The sequence below is a fragment of the Tachysurus fulvidraco genome, chromosome 15 (genome assembly GCF_022655615.1).
Source record: "Tachysurus fulvidraco isolate hzauxx_2018 chromosome 15, HZAU_PFXX_2.0, whole genome shotgun sequence".
NCBI classification, from domain to species: domain Eukaryota; kingdom Metazoa; phylum Chordata; class Actinopteri; order Siluriformes; family Bagridae; genus Tachysurus; species Tachysurus fulvidraco.
The window spans coordinates 19,856,356-19,871,088 of NC_062532.1; the positions used below are offsets into that span (position 1 = coordinate 19,856,356).

Genomic DNA, 14,733 nt, shown 5'->3' on the forward strand with positions numbered 1-14,733 from the left:
GGTTCCCTTTCATTTGTGCTGTAGCAAAGTTATGCTATGATGTGCTATCTATGTAACATCAACATGGTGCAAATTATTTTGATATGAATCTTAACATATAGTGCAAAGCAAATTTTGCCGCATTTTTCTTAAGACCCTGTTTCCTATTTTAGATGGAAGGCCTTATAGTTTTTGGATCGGTCGGCATAACCAGAGTCACGAATACTGGGGCGGATCTTTCCCTGAGAGTGGCAAATGTGGCTGTGCCATCAATCAAACCTGCACCGACCCCAGGTTCTCGTGTAACTGTGATGCAGATTATCGCCAATGGTGAGAGCGGGAAAGAATAAACATTAAAGACTAATTGAATGAATAATTGAGTGTCAAAATATAGATGAAATATGCACGAAGAAGACTAAAGAGACTGCTGGTACTATTCAATTCAATTTTATTCGATTTTATTTGTATAGTGCTTTGTATAGAACAATTGACATCTCAAAACAGCTTAACAGAACAAAATAAAATATGGAACAAAAAGCTCAAGATTTAATATTATACTTATGTTTAAATTTGCATTTATACCTAATGAGCAATCCTGAGGCGACTACGGCAAGGTAAAACTGCGTAAAATGTTACGAGGAAGAAACCTCGAGAGGAACCAGACTCGAAAGATATAAATCATGATACATAATGGTGCTATCATTACACGGCATTGAATTGATTGTATTTTGGGAAGTTGCTCAAAAAAGTGTACTTGTATGCGATTTAAGGGTGATAACACATGCTAATTAACCGACTTGTCTGTTAAACAGGTATTCAGATAAAGGTTACCTGATGTTCCGTGACCATCTGCCTGTCAGGAGGGTTGTAGTCGGAGACACAAACCGCCCAGGCTCAGAGGCCCAGTTCAGTGTCGGACCACTGCGCTGTTCTGGAGACAGTGAGTAATCAGCACAATGCTCTAAAAATAGGCAGGGTGAAATTATGTTAGATGTTTCATGCAAAAAAATTTGGGTTGCCAGTTCATTTCAGATCCTTTCTTGCTATAACCAATTGCATATGCTTCAAGCTACCTGGCCAAAAATTTTTTTTGCGCATCTACAAGAGCAGCATGTGTTAGCCCAGTGGCTAAAAGGTTGTGCTACCATTGGGAAGATAATAAGTTAAAAACTGAGCAGTTGAGGGTTAAGGGCCTTGCTCAAGGTCCCAGCAGTGGCAGCATGGCAAAACATGTCAGAGAAAATTTTAGTTTCGTGAAAATTGGGGCGTGTTTGTTTTGGTGATTTCAAACGTCGACATCGGCTTTCAAAAATCGGAGATCCCGCCATTAAGAAGGACTGGAGATAAGGAAAGGGGTGTAATCTGGAAACCTGTGAAGGACATTGATTTGGAACAACAGACGAAACACTGCTGAGAAAACTATAAGAAAATTAAAAGAATTTGGTTTGAACCAAATTCGCATGAACTATTGTTCATTAGTCATTTATTATTTGTAATTCTTCAGTATATATTATTCATTATTCAGTATTTATTGTTCATTATTTGCTGCTTATGACCTTTGTATGATTTTGTATGATCCGTTTTCCCAATATTATTGTTCATTATTGCCGTTCGCTCAGAAATCACACAACCATGAAAACAGTATAAAATCTGTAAAAAATGTTGGTTGTTGAACTCAATAAATACAGAAGTAATACATAGTTAGTAATGATGGAATTAATGTTCTGTACATTTTCCCATTATTATTGTTTGTCACAAAATAATTAACAGTAAATACTGAAATCCCATCTGAAAGGGTGGCGTCTGGCTCTAAGCAGTGGACTAAAACTGACCGGAATTCTCTCAAGACAATGGTGGCATCTTTACCTGGCAGGGTTGGGACTGTTAGTAAGCCAAGGAAAGACATTATGAAAATTGTAGTCCAGTAAAGGTAGATTTTTATTCCATTTCTGATTATATAGGCCCCGTTCACACTGCAGGTAAAAGTGGCCCAAATCAGATTTTTTTGGGGTCAAGTGACCAGGTCAGACTTCTTCAGGAGTAGTGTGAACACTCAAATCTGGCCCAGATCTGATTTTTTCAAATCAGATTTTTTTGGGGTCAAGTGACCAGGTCAGACTTCTTCAGGAGTAGTGTGAACACTCAAATCTGGCCCAGATCTGATTTTTTCAAATCAGATTCAGACCACTTCCATATGTGGTCCTAAATCAGACCCAAATCTGATTTTTTCCAATGTGGCCGCAGTGTGAACAGCCAAGGCGGATTTGATTTGCGACTTTCACGTAAATCTACATCGACATTCGTCACAATTATGAAAACGTTTTTGTTTTTTTTTGCGCCGGCGAAAACGTGCCACAAACATGACTGGTAACGTGTGTGTATTAAGAGTGTTATATAAAGTGGTTACGTGAATCAGCTCATAATGTTTGCATTGAATACATCACATTATAGCATTACATGATATGTTTGCTTGCACCAGATGATACAATACTTCCTCCATAACCTCGCTAACTCTTTAGCGTGACGGCGTGCTGCGTGTGACGTCATCGTTATTGTTCGTTTGCGCATGCGGGTCAGTTCGAAACAGCAAACAGTTCACACTGGTATCTGATATAGGCCACATTTTAAAAGGTACTGCGAATAGCTAAACAAAAAAATCGTATCTGAGCAAAATATCCGAATTGAGCATTAAGACTCGCGGTGTGAACGTGGCCTTAGTGTTTGTGTCTTGCTCCTATAGGAAGTATCTGGAATACAGTAGCCATTACCAAGCCCACCTATATGACCTTCCCAACCTTTAAACCTGGCACCAGTGCTGACATCACCTTCCACTTCAGGACCTACCGCACAAACGGTGTCTTCCTTGAAAACTCAGATGACCATCTGCGCAATTTTATCAGGATCGAGCTGAACTGTAAGGTGTCAAACAAAAACAAAATATAATAAACATGCTAAACATAGCAGAAATTCACAGCTCTTGTTCTTTGTCTCTCTCTCAGCTACTACCGAGGTGGTGTTCATCTTCATGGTGGGTGACGGGATTAGGAATGTGACCCAGCGCACTACCAAACCGCTCAACGATAACGAATGGCACTACGTGGAGGCTGAGATCAATGCCAAAATGGCACGTCTCAAAGTGGACTTCAATCCTCCGGCTATCCATAAATTCCCTGGGCAAACCTACATCAGCATGGAGTTCACTCAACCCCTGCTTGTAGGTGCGAATGCAATGTAAATATCAGGAGTATCACTCAAAACGATTCAGTTCACCCACAATAGGGATGTTCCCGATGATTTCATCTGCAAAAGGATGCTATGCAGCTGTAGGGTTTCCTTCAACCAAAACCTCCATTGCATTAATTTTATATCTTTCCCAATGTGACCCCAATGGTTTTCAGTCAGTCTCTGAAGACTTTGTGGTCTCTGTGTAGGTGCTGCAAATCACACACTAAGACCATTCTTGGGTTGTCTGCGTGGCCTCCGAATGAACGGTGTCCCTGTGGATCTGGAGGGGAAGGTTGATGAGCGCACAGGGATCCGGAGGAATTGCACCGGAGCGTGTCTTAACACCTCCATCCCCTGCCGGAACGGAGGGCAGTGCATTGACGGCTACGCCTCGTACTCCTGCGACTGCAACAACACAGCCTTTGACGGTTATTACTGCCATCTAGGTGAGTCCTTGACTTCCTTTGGACAACTCATCGTCATAGAGGTGACTCCTAATAACTTGAACCAACTCAATTGTGCGATTCTAATTCCATCACTACATTTTGTTGTTCTCAGATATAGGAGCATTTTTTGACGTGGGTGCTTGGCTGCGATACGACATCCGTAAAGAGCCCATTTCAGAGGATGCCTGGTGGGCGAACTTCTGGATTGAGCCACACTGGCACCACTTCATGTTGGGCTACAACACCACCACCGATGACATTGAGTTTAGCTTCAGCACGCAGCAGACTCCAGCCGTGCTGCTCTACATCAGTTCCTTCCACAAAGACTACATCGCTGTGCTGCTCAAGAAAGACGGTACACCAAAACGCCAACACCAAACACTTGAAAAAAATAATTAAATACTGATGCACAGGAGGGGGCACGATGGCTTAGTGGTTAGGACATTTGCCTCACACCTCCAGGGTTGGGGGTTCGATTCCCGCCTCCACCTTGTGTGTGTGGAGTTCTCCCCGTGCCTCGGGGGTTTCCTCCGGGTACTCCGGTTTCCTCCCCCGGTCCAAAGACATGCATGGTAGGTCGATTGGCATCTCTGGAAAATTGTCCGTAGTGTGTGAGTGTGTGAGTGAATGAGAGTGTGTGTGCCCTGTGATGGGTTGGCACTCTGTCCAGGGTGTATCCTGCCTCGATGCCTGATGACGCCTGAGATAGGCACAGGCTCCCCGTGACCCGAGAAGTTCGTATAAGCGGTAGAAAATGAATGAACGAATGAATGATGTACAGGACAAATGAATGCTAACAATCACACAAAACAAGCTCACACCAATCCTTTACCCAATCATCAGGACAGGTATCATGTTAAGACTGGTGATGATGTCACTTCCTGTACAGGTACCCTCTCCCTGAGGTATCGTCTGGGTTTATTAACGCATAAATTTCAGCTGACTACCAGGAACCTGGCTGATGGCTTCCCTCACTTTGTCAACATCACCAGACACAACTACACTGTATGGACCCAGGTACGACTCAGAATGCATCGCACACAATTCTAACGTAGCACCGACAGCTACGTTCACTAACCTGTTGGTGTCTTTCAGGTGGATTACATGGAGCCGTGGGTGGAGAGATTAACTCCTGGGGAGATTCCCAGATTCGACTCACCAAAGAGTATCTTTCTTGGCCGTGTCATGGGTAAGATAATAACTCACTGTCATGCTGCTTGTGTTCTTCAAAAAGGCCTAATTTTCAAATTCAAATTCAAATTTATTTTATTTAACAATAGACATTGTCTCAAAGCAGCTTTGCATAAGCTTTAAGAAAAAATAGAACAGAAAGTTTAAGATTCAAGATTAATATAAGACTTATATTTAAACACGATTGTATTCATCCCCATTGAGCAAGCCTGAGGTTACTGGAAGAGGAAGGGGAGAAACCTTGAGAGGAACCAGACTCAGACCCCATCCTCATTTGGGTGACACTGGAGGGTGTGATTATAAGTATACAGTTTGACAATTGTGTTTTGATTGTAATCCTTAAGGACCAGATAGGGTTAGCATTTCCTCTTGAATGTCTGGAATCCTCATACAGCAGTATCCTCTTGAGCTGGTACAATCTCTGGATGAAGCAGAACACATCTGGAGATGGTACAATCTCTGGATGAAGCAGAACACATCTGGAGCTGGTACAATCTCTGGACGCCTCAGGATGGGTAGAAAAAGAGAAGCAAGTGGAATGAAATTAGCGTAGCTGCTGTTCATTATATTACCCAGCGCTAGATAATAATGTACATAATGAGCACAAGGTTATGGGGTGTATTATGTGTACACCTGGCTAAGGAGATATGTCTTGAAACTGGGAGAGTGTGTCTGAGCCCTGACACAGTCAGGAAGGCTATTCCAAGGATTGTAAGCTAAATACTGTATGGAAATGCTCTAGCGCCTTTAGTAGAGTTTGATATTCTGGGAACTAACAGAAGCCTGACGTTTTGTGATCTCAAGGAGTGTGACGGGTTGTAAAAACCTTGTATAATAAACCCTCCACATGGATAGCCTAAAGATTCATGGGACTGCAATAGATGGTAGCACTTTGAATCCATGGAGATACAGTAGTCTTAGCACTGCATCGGTTTTGGTCTCAAGTCTTCAACAAGCTACAGTAGACTTCTTGTTATAACTAGAAGGAAATTCCTGGTTACACATTTGCACCGTTTCACCATGTAGTAAACAGTTACTGTATAGAAGGGAAATTATTTGCAATCGCATGCTATGGTGTCACCCAGTTGAGAACGGGTTCCTTTTGAGACTCAAGGTTTCTTCCTCATATCGTCTCAGGCAGTCTTTCCTAACCACCGTCACCTCTGACTTGCTCATCACGCATTAAAATGTATAACTGATATCCTGAGTTTACTGTATATATTTCTGTAAAGCTACTTAAACAGGAGCGTACTTGTGTCGTGAATGGTTTACGACATCAAATGTAACTAGAAACGTTAACAAAACGAGTCATGATGTTAACAAATCAATTACATTTGGTAGTGAGGGTAAATTGCTGTGCTGTCATTGTAGAATTGTTGGAAAATAATTGAATACAGAGCGATAATGCGGTCATCAAGGATTACTGTTTAAGTTAAACGTTCAACTTAAAAGTTGCATGTTGTTGTTTTAAGGCAGTTATTTGGTTCTCATTTAATGTGTGGTATGATTTATACTCTACTAATGATGTTTAATTCTCTGCTCATTTTTCCCCAGAGGTTGGCGATATTGATTACGATGTTCAGAGACACAACAGTCCAGGTTTAGTGGGCTGCATATCAGGGGTCCGTTATAACATCTTTGCACCACTGAAGGCGTATTTCCGGCCCAACGTCACCAACCCACCTGTCACTACCCAGGGCTACGTGGTGGAGTCAAACTGTGCTGCATTCACTCCTGTCCTAGGCTACGTGCCCTGGGAGGACGACCCCTGGTTCACTGGAATATGTAAGACCACGTTTCAACTTTTATCTAATATTATCCTGTTCGTTTTTATCATATTGACTTTTTCTGATCAAATGTGTTCTTGTGCTTCCTTTGTTTTTGGTAAGACTTTTTTTTTCTGTGTTTTACACCCCAGAAAACACGGTTTTTATTATAGTTGATGTATTGATAAGTATCTTTAAAACCTTTGTGTTAGAATCAAGTGAAAAATATGTTTTTTTAATATACTTAAAAAAATCTACAAATAATAAATAAATGAATGATTTAAATTTTACCAAATATGTCATACTAATAATAATAGTAGTAGTAGTAGTAATAATAATAATAATAATAATAATAATAATAATAATAATAATAATAATAACTGGTATATAAATGGCATTTTAAAGTAAAGAGGTTATAATTATCTATATTTTTGCTTCATTTTCAGTCTTTGATTATATTCATGATGATGTGACTCCACCTTGGATGACATGTAAGTTTTCATTATTTCTAAAAAGATCCTAATTATTCCTACACTGTTCAAAGCCTGTTTGGATGAAAAGTTTCTATAATGCACTTCTTCCTCTCTCTTTCTGTCTTGTTTCTTGATCATGCCTGGTCTCTTGGCACATGTAGATTTCCAATTTTCAGAATTAAGACAACAGATTAATGGTTACTTTAATTATGTCGCTTTGTAGAAGCCAACATTCTGTTTTCCTAATTAAGAGTAGACAAAAATATATAAAGAGTAACTCCTCCTAGAGCTTTGGAGCCACATGCACCAAATACTGATATGTTGTAGACGCCGGTCTGAAGTTTGTTGCTCTTACTTTTCTAAGCGATCCGAGTTCCGGTACTTCCGGTACTGAGTTTCAAACTGGCCTTTTCCCCATAGACTCCCATTATAAACGTTGGAGGTTAAAACTCAGCAAAGCTTTCGAACTATCTACACCAAACTCGGCCGGCTCTTTTAGGGTGATACTCTTGGTGTACCGACTGGCCTTTCGGTTGTCCCGCAGCCCCGCCCCCAAAATATGCAAAATCAAAAAATTTGGACATGTGACATATCAAAACACTCAGAACAATGAGGGGAACTTCCTCACAGCTATTCTGATGACGTCACGTGACGTCACGTGACGTCACGTGAAAATCAATAATTAGCACAACCTGAACATGCGATATATCAAAACACTCAGCCCAATGCAGGGAACTTCCTCAGGAGTATTCGGATGACATCACATGCTCGTCTCCACTTGCCCCCAAATGTTTTAGCACCCTATCTTTCTGTCCACTTGCCTCCAAATGTAACACTGACCCTTATGTCCACTCGCCTCCAAAAAGCAGCGGCCTTTGCGAATACTTGCATCGTCAAAGCCAACATCGAAGTTTGTCACGACGAACTTTACAAATCTAGTTGCTATTGACATCTGAGTGTGAAATGTGAAGTATTTTACTTTAAACAAATACATGAAATAAAACCATTGGTTTATACTAAGAGTAAATAAATTGTATGTAAGCTTTAAACTTCAAGGTCTAAAAATGATGTCCTTACTCATTTGACACCTCTTACTTTAAAGATATTATCTCATTATTTTTCTTACTAACTCGTAATTTCTGACTTAATAACTCGTTATTTCAAGGTACCTCATTATAGTGTCTTAGTATCTCATATTTTGGACTTATCTTCAAGATATTATCTCAGTGATGTCTTAATGACTTGTAGTTCCGGCTTAATATCTCTTAATTTCAAGATAGTATCTCATTTTTGTGACTTACACATAATATATTATCTTGTTATTGTTTCTTACTAACTTGTAGTTTTGACTAACTTCAAATGTTCTTGTGTCTTACCTTAACTCATAATGTATCCTATGCCCTACTAGCTCGTTATTTTGATTTTTATCTTATTATCGTGACTAACTTGAGTTCAGTGCTTCCATAATATTTTCCTATACTGCAGCGAGTTGTACTTTTATAGCTACGTTTAAACTACTGAACGTAATGGCTATGAAATTTTTGCAAGACATTGTTTTTCTCTCTCAACCTGCAAATCCATCTGTTCTAAAGATTTGGCAGAAAACTTACTGATACTGGAGACTCCTTCCTGAATGTTAATGAATCAGCTCCTTGAAGAAAACTTCACCAATGATCATATCAATGATCAGACATTTTATTTGTCAAAATAACAGAACGTTTGATCACAGTAGATCAGGTGAAGTGTCTAGCATACGTACATGTCCATTTAAGTCCATGTACGTTGTTTCTATAGAAGGTAACAGAATTAATGTGGTGATTTGCCTTGTGTCCTTGTATGCGTGTCTCCATAGTGATCGTCACCGTGTCACTGATGCTGCTGTTCCTCATGCTGTACGGGATGTACATTTACCTGTACAGATATAAAGGCAGCTATCACACAAACGAGCCGAAAAACCTGGAGTCGCCCAGTTCTTCTCGTCCTCTCACCGAAACCCTGCGCAAGGAGAAGAAGAACCTGTCGGAAATCCAGGAGGAGGCGATTGGTGAATAACATCTTGAGAGAAACAGGGTCCAGGGGAACGTGGGGAGGGGTGGGGTGGGTTGTTGAGGGGTGGGGGCGGCTTTGGGGTAATCAAAGGAAAGGAACAGGAAATGATGAAAAGGATAGATGAAACGGGTTAAGTTACAATTCTAGAACATGCCTGTATTGAGTCTTTATACTTTTTATTTCTATTGTGTACTTCTGGTATTTTCTTCTGCCCCCGGTGTCCATTGGTGGTAATCGGATGTTAATCTGACATCTGGTGCTTTTTGGCTAAACATTTGCAGGGTTCATCAGATCCGTGTCCCGTAATGCAATGCTGGCCAAAGTAAGTGCCTCAGGAATCGGTAACATTTAGGAAGAACCGACAGGCTCGTTCGTGCCGAGGGTGCTGCGTTTAAGAAATCCAGGTTTCTTAAAAAGTACAAGATTGAGAGAAAAATTAAATGCACAACAAAGAACAACAACAACAACAACAACAAAAAATCACCTGGCATTTTACTAATGTACATGTTTACAAAGATTGTATCTATTTCTGGTAAACTATAAATATAAATCTGTATGCAAAAGTTTGCGCACCCCTAGTCAAATTCTATACACAGCGTTGAATTTTGACCTTTTTTAAAATCCCTTATATCTACTGCATATGTATAGTTGCATAGTTATTTTAGATTTATTGAACCTAAATATTTTATTTTATACATCGTGTTTTTTTTATACATCAGATGTTCCCATTTTTGTAACGAGAGTCTGATGACTCTTCCATGCAGATCTTTATTTATTTATTTATTTATTTATTTATTTTTATTGTTACTTACAGAGTTTGTGTTCAATTCTTTTCACTTTAGAAATCAATAAACATTTGTAATTTGGCTAGAGGTGTCCAATCTTTGCATACGAATCTAAAGCTTTGAAATATTCATACAAGCTGATGGGTTAGAAATCTATATTTGTTATATTACTGCCTTCATCAGTGAGTAGCCCTTGCATATGCCTGCAGGATCGTATATATAAACACTCTTTCTGATTTCTCCGGTGTGCTTAGCACGTACGGCCACTGTTATCGGATGAATAATATTTAGAACGAAAGAGAAAATAGCATAAATATAGCATAAATATATGTTCACATACTGGTCTTTTTTGTTAAATATATGGAGAAGAGCCATAGTGAGCTTGATCATGCCTGTATTAATGCTAAATGTTATCTTATATGTTAGGTCTTCCCAATTTTCGATCTTTTACAAATCCTGCCCTGGGAAATGACTACGGAAAACCGTTCTGTGTTTTATGTCGGTACGCCTTGACTCAGGGTTGAAAGGTTCCTCTCGCTGGTTCCACTAAAACGTATCATACAGTCGAGTCGAAAAGTTTCCGTCCAATACCGAGTACTCGCTTAGAACCAGATGTTTTATTGGATTAATCCATTTTATTCAGGAATACATTATTTAACTGTGGTTTTGCTCCACATGCTTTGTTGAACCCCTACAAAACACCCACTAACACCACCACCACCAGCACCAGCAGCCAAGTCCTCTGTCTGTTACAAGGTGCTGATTCTGGAGACTCCTTCTATATATGACTTAAAAATAATAAATAAAAATGATTATAATGGCTGCTGTTATAAAAAAAATTACTACTTATTTACTCGACCAGTAATTACAGTAGGTACTGTAACTGTCACCAGTTGGATTATTTATGAATTTCTTTCTTTCTTTCTTTCTTTCTTGATTACACAATTTATTCGTTTCATGTACAGTCGCTCAATCCTAATTTTTATAACAGAACAGGCTTTTGGACTCGACTGTAATTTCTGACATTGACTAGCATTTTTAATTTCCTGAAGCTCATATTTTCTAAACCAAAACTTACAATTCCCCCAACACGAGTGGAAGCGCTGAGAGGAAATACTTCTGATTAGTCGCTGATGTCTGATGTGTTTCTGTGTGTTTGGAGCTGAGCTGGAATCTGATATGCATATGTGGTTAAGCAATTGTTATAAATACCTACCTACCTTCCTTCACACACACACACACACACACACACACACACACACACACACACACACACACACACACACACACACACACACACACACACACACACACACACACACACACACAATTTTGTCCAGTTATCCGTATGGTTTCAAATCGAGATACAATTTCATCTCGCTGCTGTTTTTGCTGAAACTAGCAAAAGATGATGCTTTTTAAATTCCATGTAGTTTATCATATCTTTGATCATATCGGTCATTTCTTTGAGCGATGATAAGTTTGAAAGAAAACTCCATCCTGAACGACTTGCACATTAATCTTTAAAGATACGGTGAACTTTCAGTGGCGGTTTATTCGTTTATTGTGATAAATTTTCATGTATTTATTTGTTTCGAATTTTTTCAGCGAAATCATTTGTCTGATCTTTCTTTGATTTACAGTTGAACGATGCAGCGGTGCTTTAGTGCTTCGGTCATCATCTTCGCTGTCGATCGCTAACTAGCTGTACCAAATCCTCAATGTATTCTACGACGGATTTCTCATTAATACAGTTAATTTGAGACAAATCGTTAAACACATCACGAAGGCATGGATGTAAACAAGCTTAATGTTTCACAGTGGAGTTTTCCTTTAATCTTAGAGTTACTGTTTTTAGTTTTGTATTAAATTTGACTCACAAAAGCTCACAATTTCTTATTTAAAAAAAAAAAAAATATATATATAGAAACGCTCCTCCATCCAGAAGGCAAATCTCTGTTGATATTCCCAAGTGAAACATTTGGTTAAATGATATGGGTTTACATAATAATATCAGTAATTTTACTTTGTGCTAAAACTATAAAAGCAGCCGACATTAGCACCAAACAGATAATAATGAGGTTATGAGTTTAAAGATCGAAAAGCCGAACCACACGATTGTAGATAATTTTAATATTGGGGGTGGTGGGAGGTGTTGTAATGAACCACAGTGTTAAAGATTTTTTCATATCCAGTTTGTTAAATGAGGCCACGATCCTTGTAACAATGACGTAAAAAGATATATAGAACCACAGAATAAAAAAAATGGGTGTACTTTCTTTTGCACACGAACGTATCTTTTTACTTCTGCAGTAAATAAGCCAGTATTTGAGGTTCTACAAGCCAGGATGGAGGTATTAATAGTGTTTAGATGTTTAGTTCGGTTTGTCTACGTCTATGTTTAAACAGATGAGCTCGAGTCCACTGTCATTACTGCTGCTGCTGCTGCTTTCTAGCTGCTTCCTTACGACGATCAAGTTTAGATTTAGACGATCGCCACCATCGTCCATCCAAACCCTCTGCCGAGGTCTTACTAGAAACCAGTGCTTTTAAAAAACAAAACAAAAAAACAAACAAAAAAAAACCCACAAAAAAAGACAAAAACAAACAACAACAAAAAAGTAGAACAGCTATGCATTCTGCATGATGGCACTTTTTCATTAAAATGCAATAAATAAACAATAAAAAAAGCAATCCAAAAAGCTTCCAGTGCTAGAGCTCATGTTAAAACATATAAACAATAAATTCATTTTAATTTAAAAATTATTTTTTCTAATTTCTTTGTGCCCTGTGCGATGACAATAAAGATTCTATCTGTCATCGTGCCAAAGTAGCGAAAATAAATGACATACACACACAGCTGTACGTACGTTTTTTTATGTGTGAAATTTTTATTAAAACATGCAACGAAACTGTTTTTTAGTATGCTATCAGTATTTGTGTGTAGAGTGAGTAGACGACCACGCGTCCGTGTTCCCGGATGTCCACGTTCTCGCTTTAGCTCGCACAGGATGAAACGACTGCTGAGTGTAAAGTTCACAATGAAGAGTATAATAGCTTTATTTATTTATTTATTTGTTTGTTTGTTTGTTTATTTGTTTATTTGTTTATGTAAATGAATGGTGGTTCAGGTAAAGTGAACTGAGGAAAAAAAAAGTTAAAGAGTTAAAGGTGGGGTCTCCGTTGTTTGAGAAATGCTTGAGAAAACTGCACTGGGCCGTCAAACAAAACAAAAACAAAACTAACGTGCAGCCAATGAGCAGAAAGGGGCGTGTTTTGTCAATACGGGCAGAGAGAGTGTTCAGTGCGCATGTGTGACATTAGCAGAAAGCGGTTTTAACATAGACATGGAGGATAAAAACAAAGAAAGAAAGCGAAGAAAGACTTACGATAAGGCAAGAAGTAGGACGTGTTAATATAGGATCAGCTTTCCAGCGCTGGAGAGGACTGAACGTCTTCCGTGTGAAACGGAGCTAAACCTTTCATGGTACAACACACAGTACTACAAAAACACATTTGTATTATCATAGTATTACTCATTGAGTTCATTTATTGATAAAAATATACCCTCGGTCAGCTGCCCTAGCAGGTTCCGCTATAATACTTGTCTGGGTTATACTTGGGTTATACTTGTCTGGTGTATGTGTGGGTGGAGCTATCAAAACAGGGGTGGGACCCATTTGGGTTAGGGGCGTATTTGTTTTGGTGTTTTCAAATGTCAACACTGGCTTTCAAACAACGGAGGCCCCACCTTTAAGAAAAATGATTCCATAAAAATATAACGTTACTCGAGGAAAACTGATGATTTCTTGTGGCTGCTTTTATTTAACAGAATTTAAACACAAGAGTGAAAATTAATTTTGCAGTAACGTAATTCAGCTACAGTGTGACGGTTGATCAAGTCTCGCAAATAAATGACTAAATAAATAAATAAATAAATAAATAAATAAATAAATAAACAGGGTTGTTGGTTTGATTCTCAGCTCAGGTGTGAGCTTGGCGATCGCTTTTATACAGGGATTTGAAAATTCACGCTCAAATGACGTTCGGATGAACCTAAACATGAACATAACGTTAACGATAATCGATTCAATCAAACAAAACCGATGTACACGTTCAAATCACGTGAATTCAACAATATGTTTTTTTTTGTGTTAATCACCAGAAGGATTTGAGGTCAAATCTCAGAGATAGCTGATTTGATCTTTTAGAGCAATGCCGTGTTCACGACTAGCCGGGATCTGGGAAGGTGGGAAAAAATCACTTAAAAAAAAAAACTCCTTATTCTCGTTCTGGAAATCAAACACGGTATGATTTATAATTGGATAGCCGAAAAATCCATTAATATTAATTATATGTTACATTTATACTTGTACCTTGCACCCATGCAGGGGTGTTTTTTTTTTTTTTTAAATAGAGCTTTGGACAAGAATGTGTGGATTTCTATTATTTTTTAATAGTGCTTAGGAAAAGAAAACGAGAAAAATAAGACTTTTTTAAATAGTGCTTGGGACAAGAATGTGGGAATTTTATTTTATTTTATTTATTTATTTTTGCTTTAAGCACTTAACACATCTACTGAGGAAATTTTAGAAGCTCTTTTTGAGAACTAGTTATATATATATATATATATATATATATATATATATATATATATATATATATATATATATATATATATATGTGCGTGATATGAACAAATCTTGGGTGGAAAAAAGGTAGGTTGTGTTTGAGACGTTGCTCACGTCTAACTCGATTTGGACACAACATTCTGCTGAAGAAAGAAATGTACAAGTCAGGGTTCGAGCTTTGAGATATT

The 14,733-nt window shown here is 38.5% G+C and overlaps 1 protein-coding gene across 1 annotated transcript in view; it reads left to right on the forward strand.

Moving 5' to 3' along the window:
• cntnap1 (contactin associated protein 1) overlaps nucleotides 1-13,259 on the forward strand; it is a 35,953-nt gene extending 22,694 nt beyond the window's left edge. The window contains exons 14-24 of the mRNA XM_027161031.2: nucleotides 153-309; nucleotides 792-919; nucleotides 2,720-2,893; nucleotides 2,979-3,197; nucleotides 3,411-3,650; nucleotides 3,763-4,005; nucleotides 4,540-4,667; nucleotides 4,746-4,839; nucleotides 6,396-6,626; nucleotides 7,054-7,098; nucleotides 8,933-13,259. Of these exons, the coding sequence (XP_027016832.2) occupies nucleotides 153-309; nucleotides 792-919; nucleotides 2,720-2,893; nucleotides 2,979-3,197; nucleotides 3,411-3,650; nucleotides 3,763-4,005; nucleotides 4,540-4,667; nucleotides 4,746-4,839; nucleotides 6,396-6,626; nucleotides 7,054-7,098; nucleotides 8,933-9,132 (1,859 nt within the window). The 3' untranslated portion in view covers nucleotides 9,133-13,259. The remainder of the gene's footprint in view (nucleotides 1-152; nucleotides 310-791; nucleotides 920-2,719; nucleotides 2,894-2,978; nucleotides 3,198-3,410; nucleotides 3,651-3,762; nucleotides 4,006-4,539; nucleotides 4,668-4,745; nucleotides 4,840-6,395; nucleotides 6,627-7,053; nucleotides 7,099-8,932) is intronic.
• The last annotated feature ends 1,474 nt before the right edge of the window (nucleotides 13,260-14,733 follow it).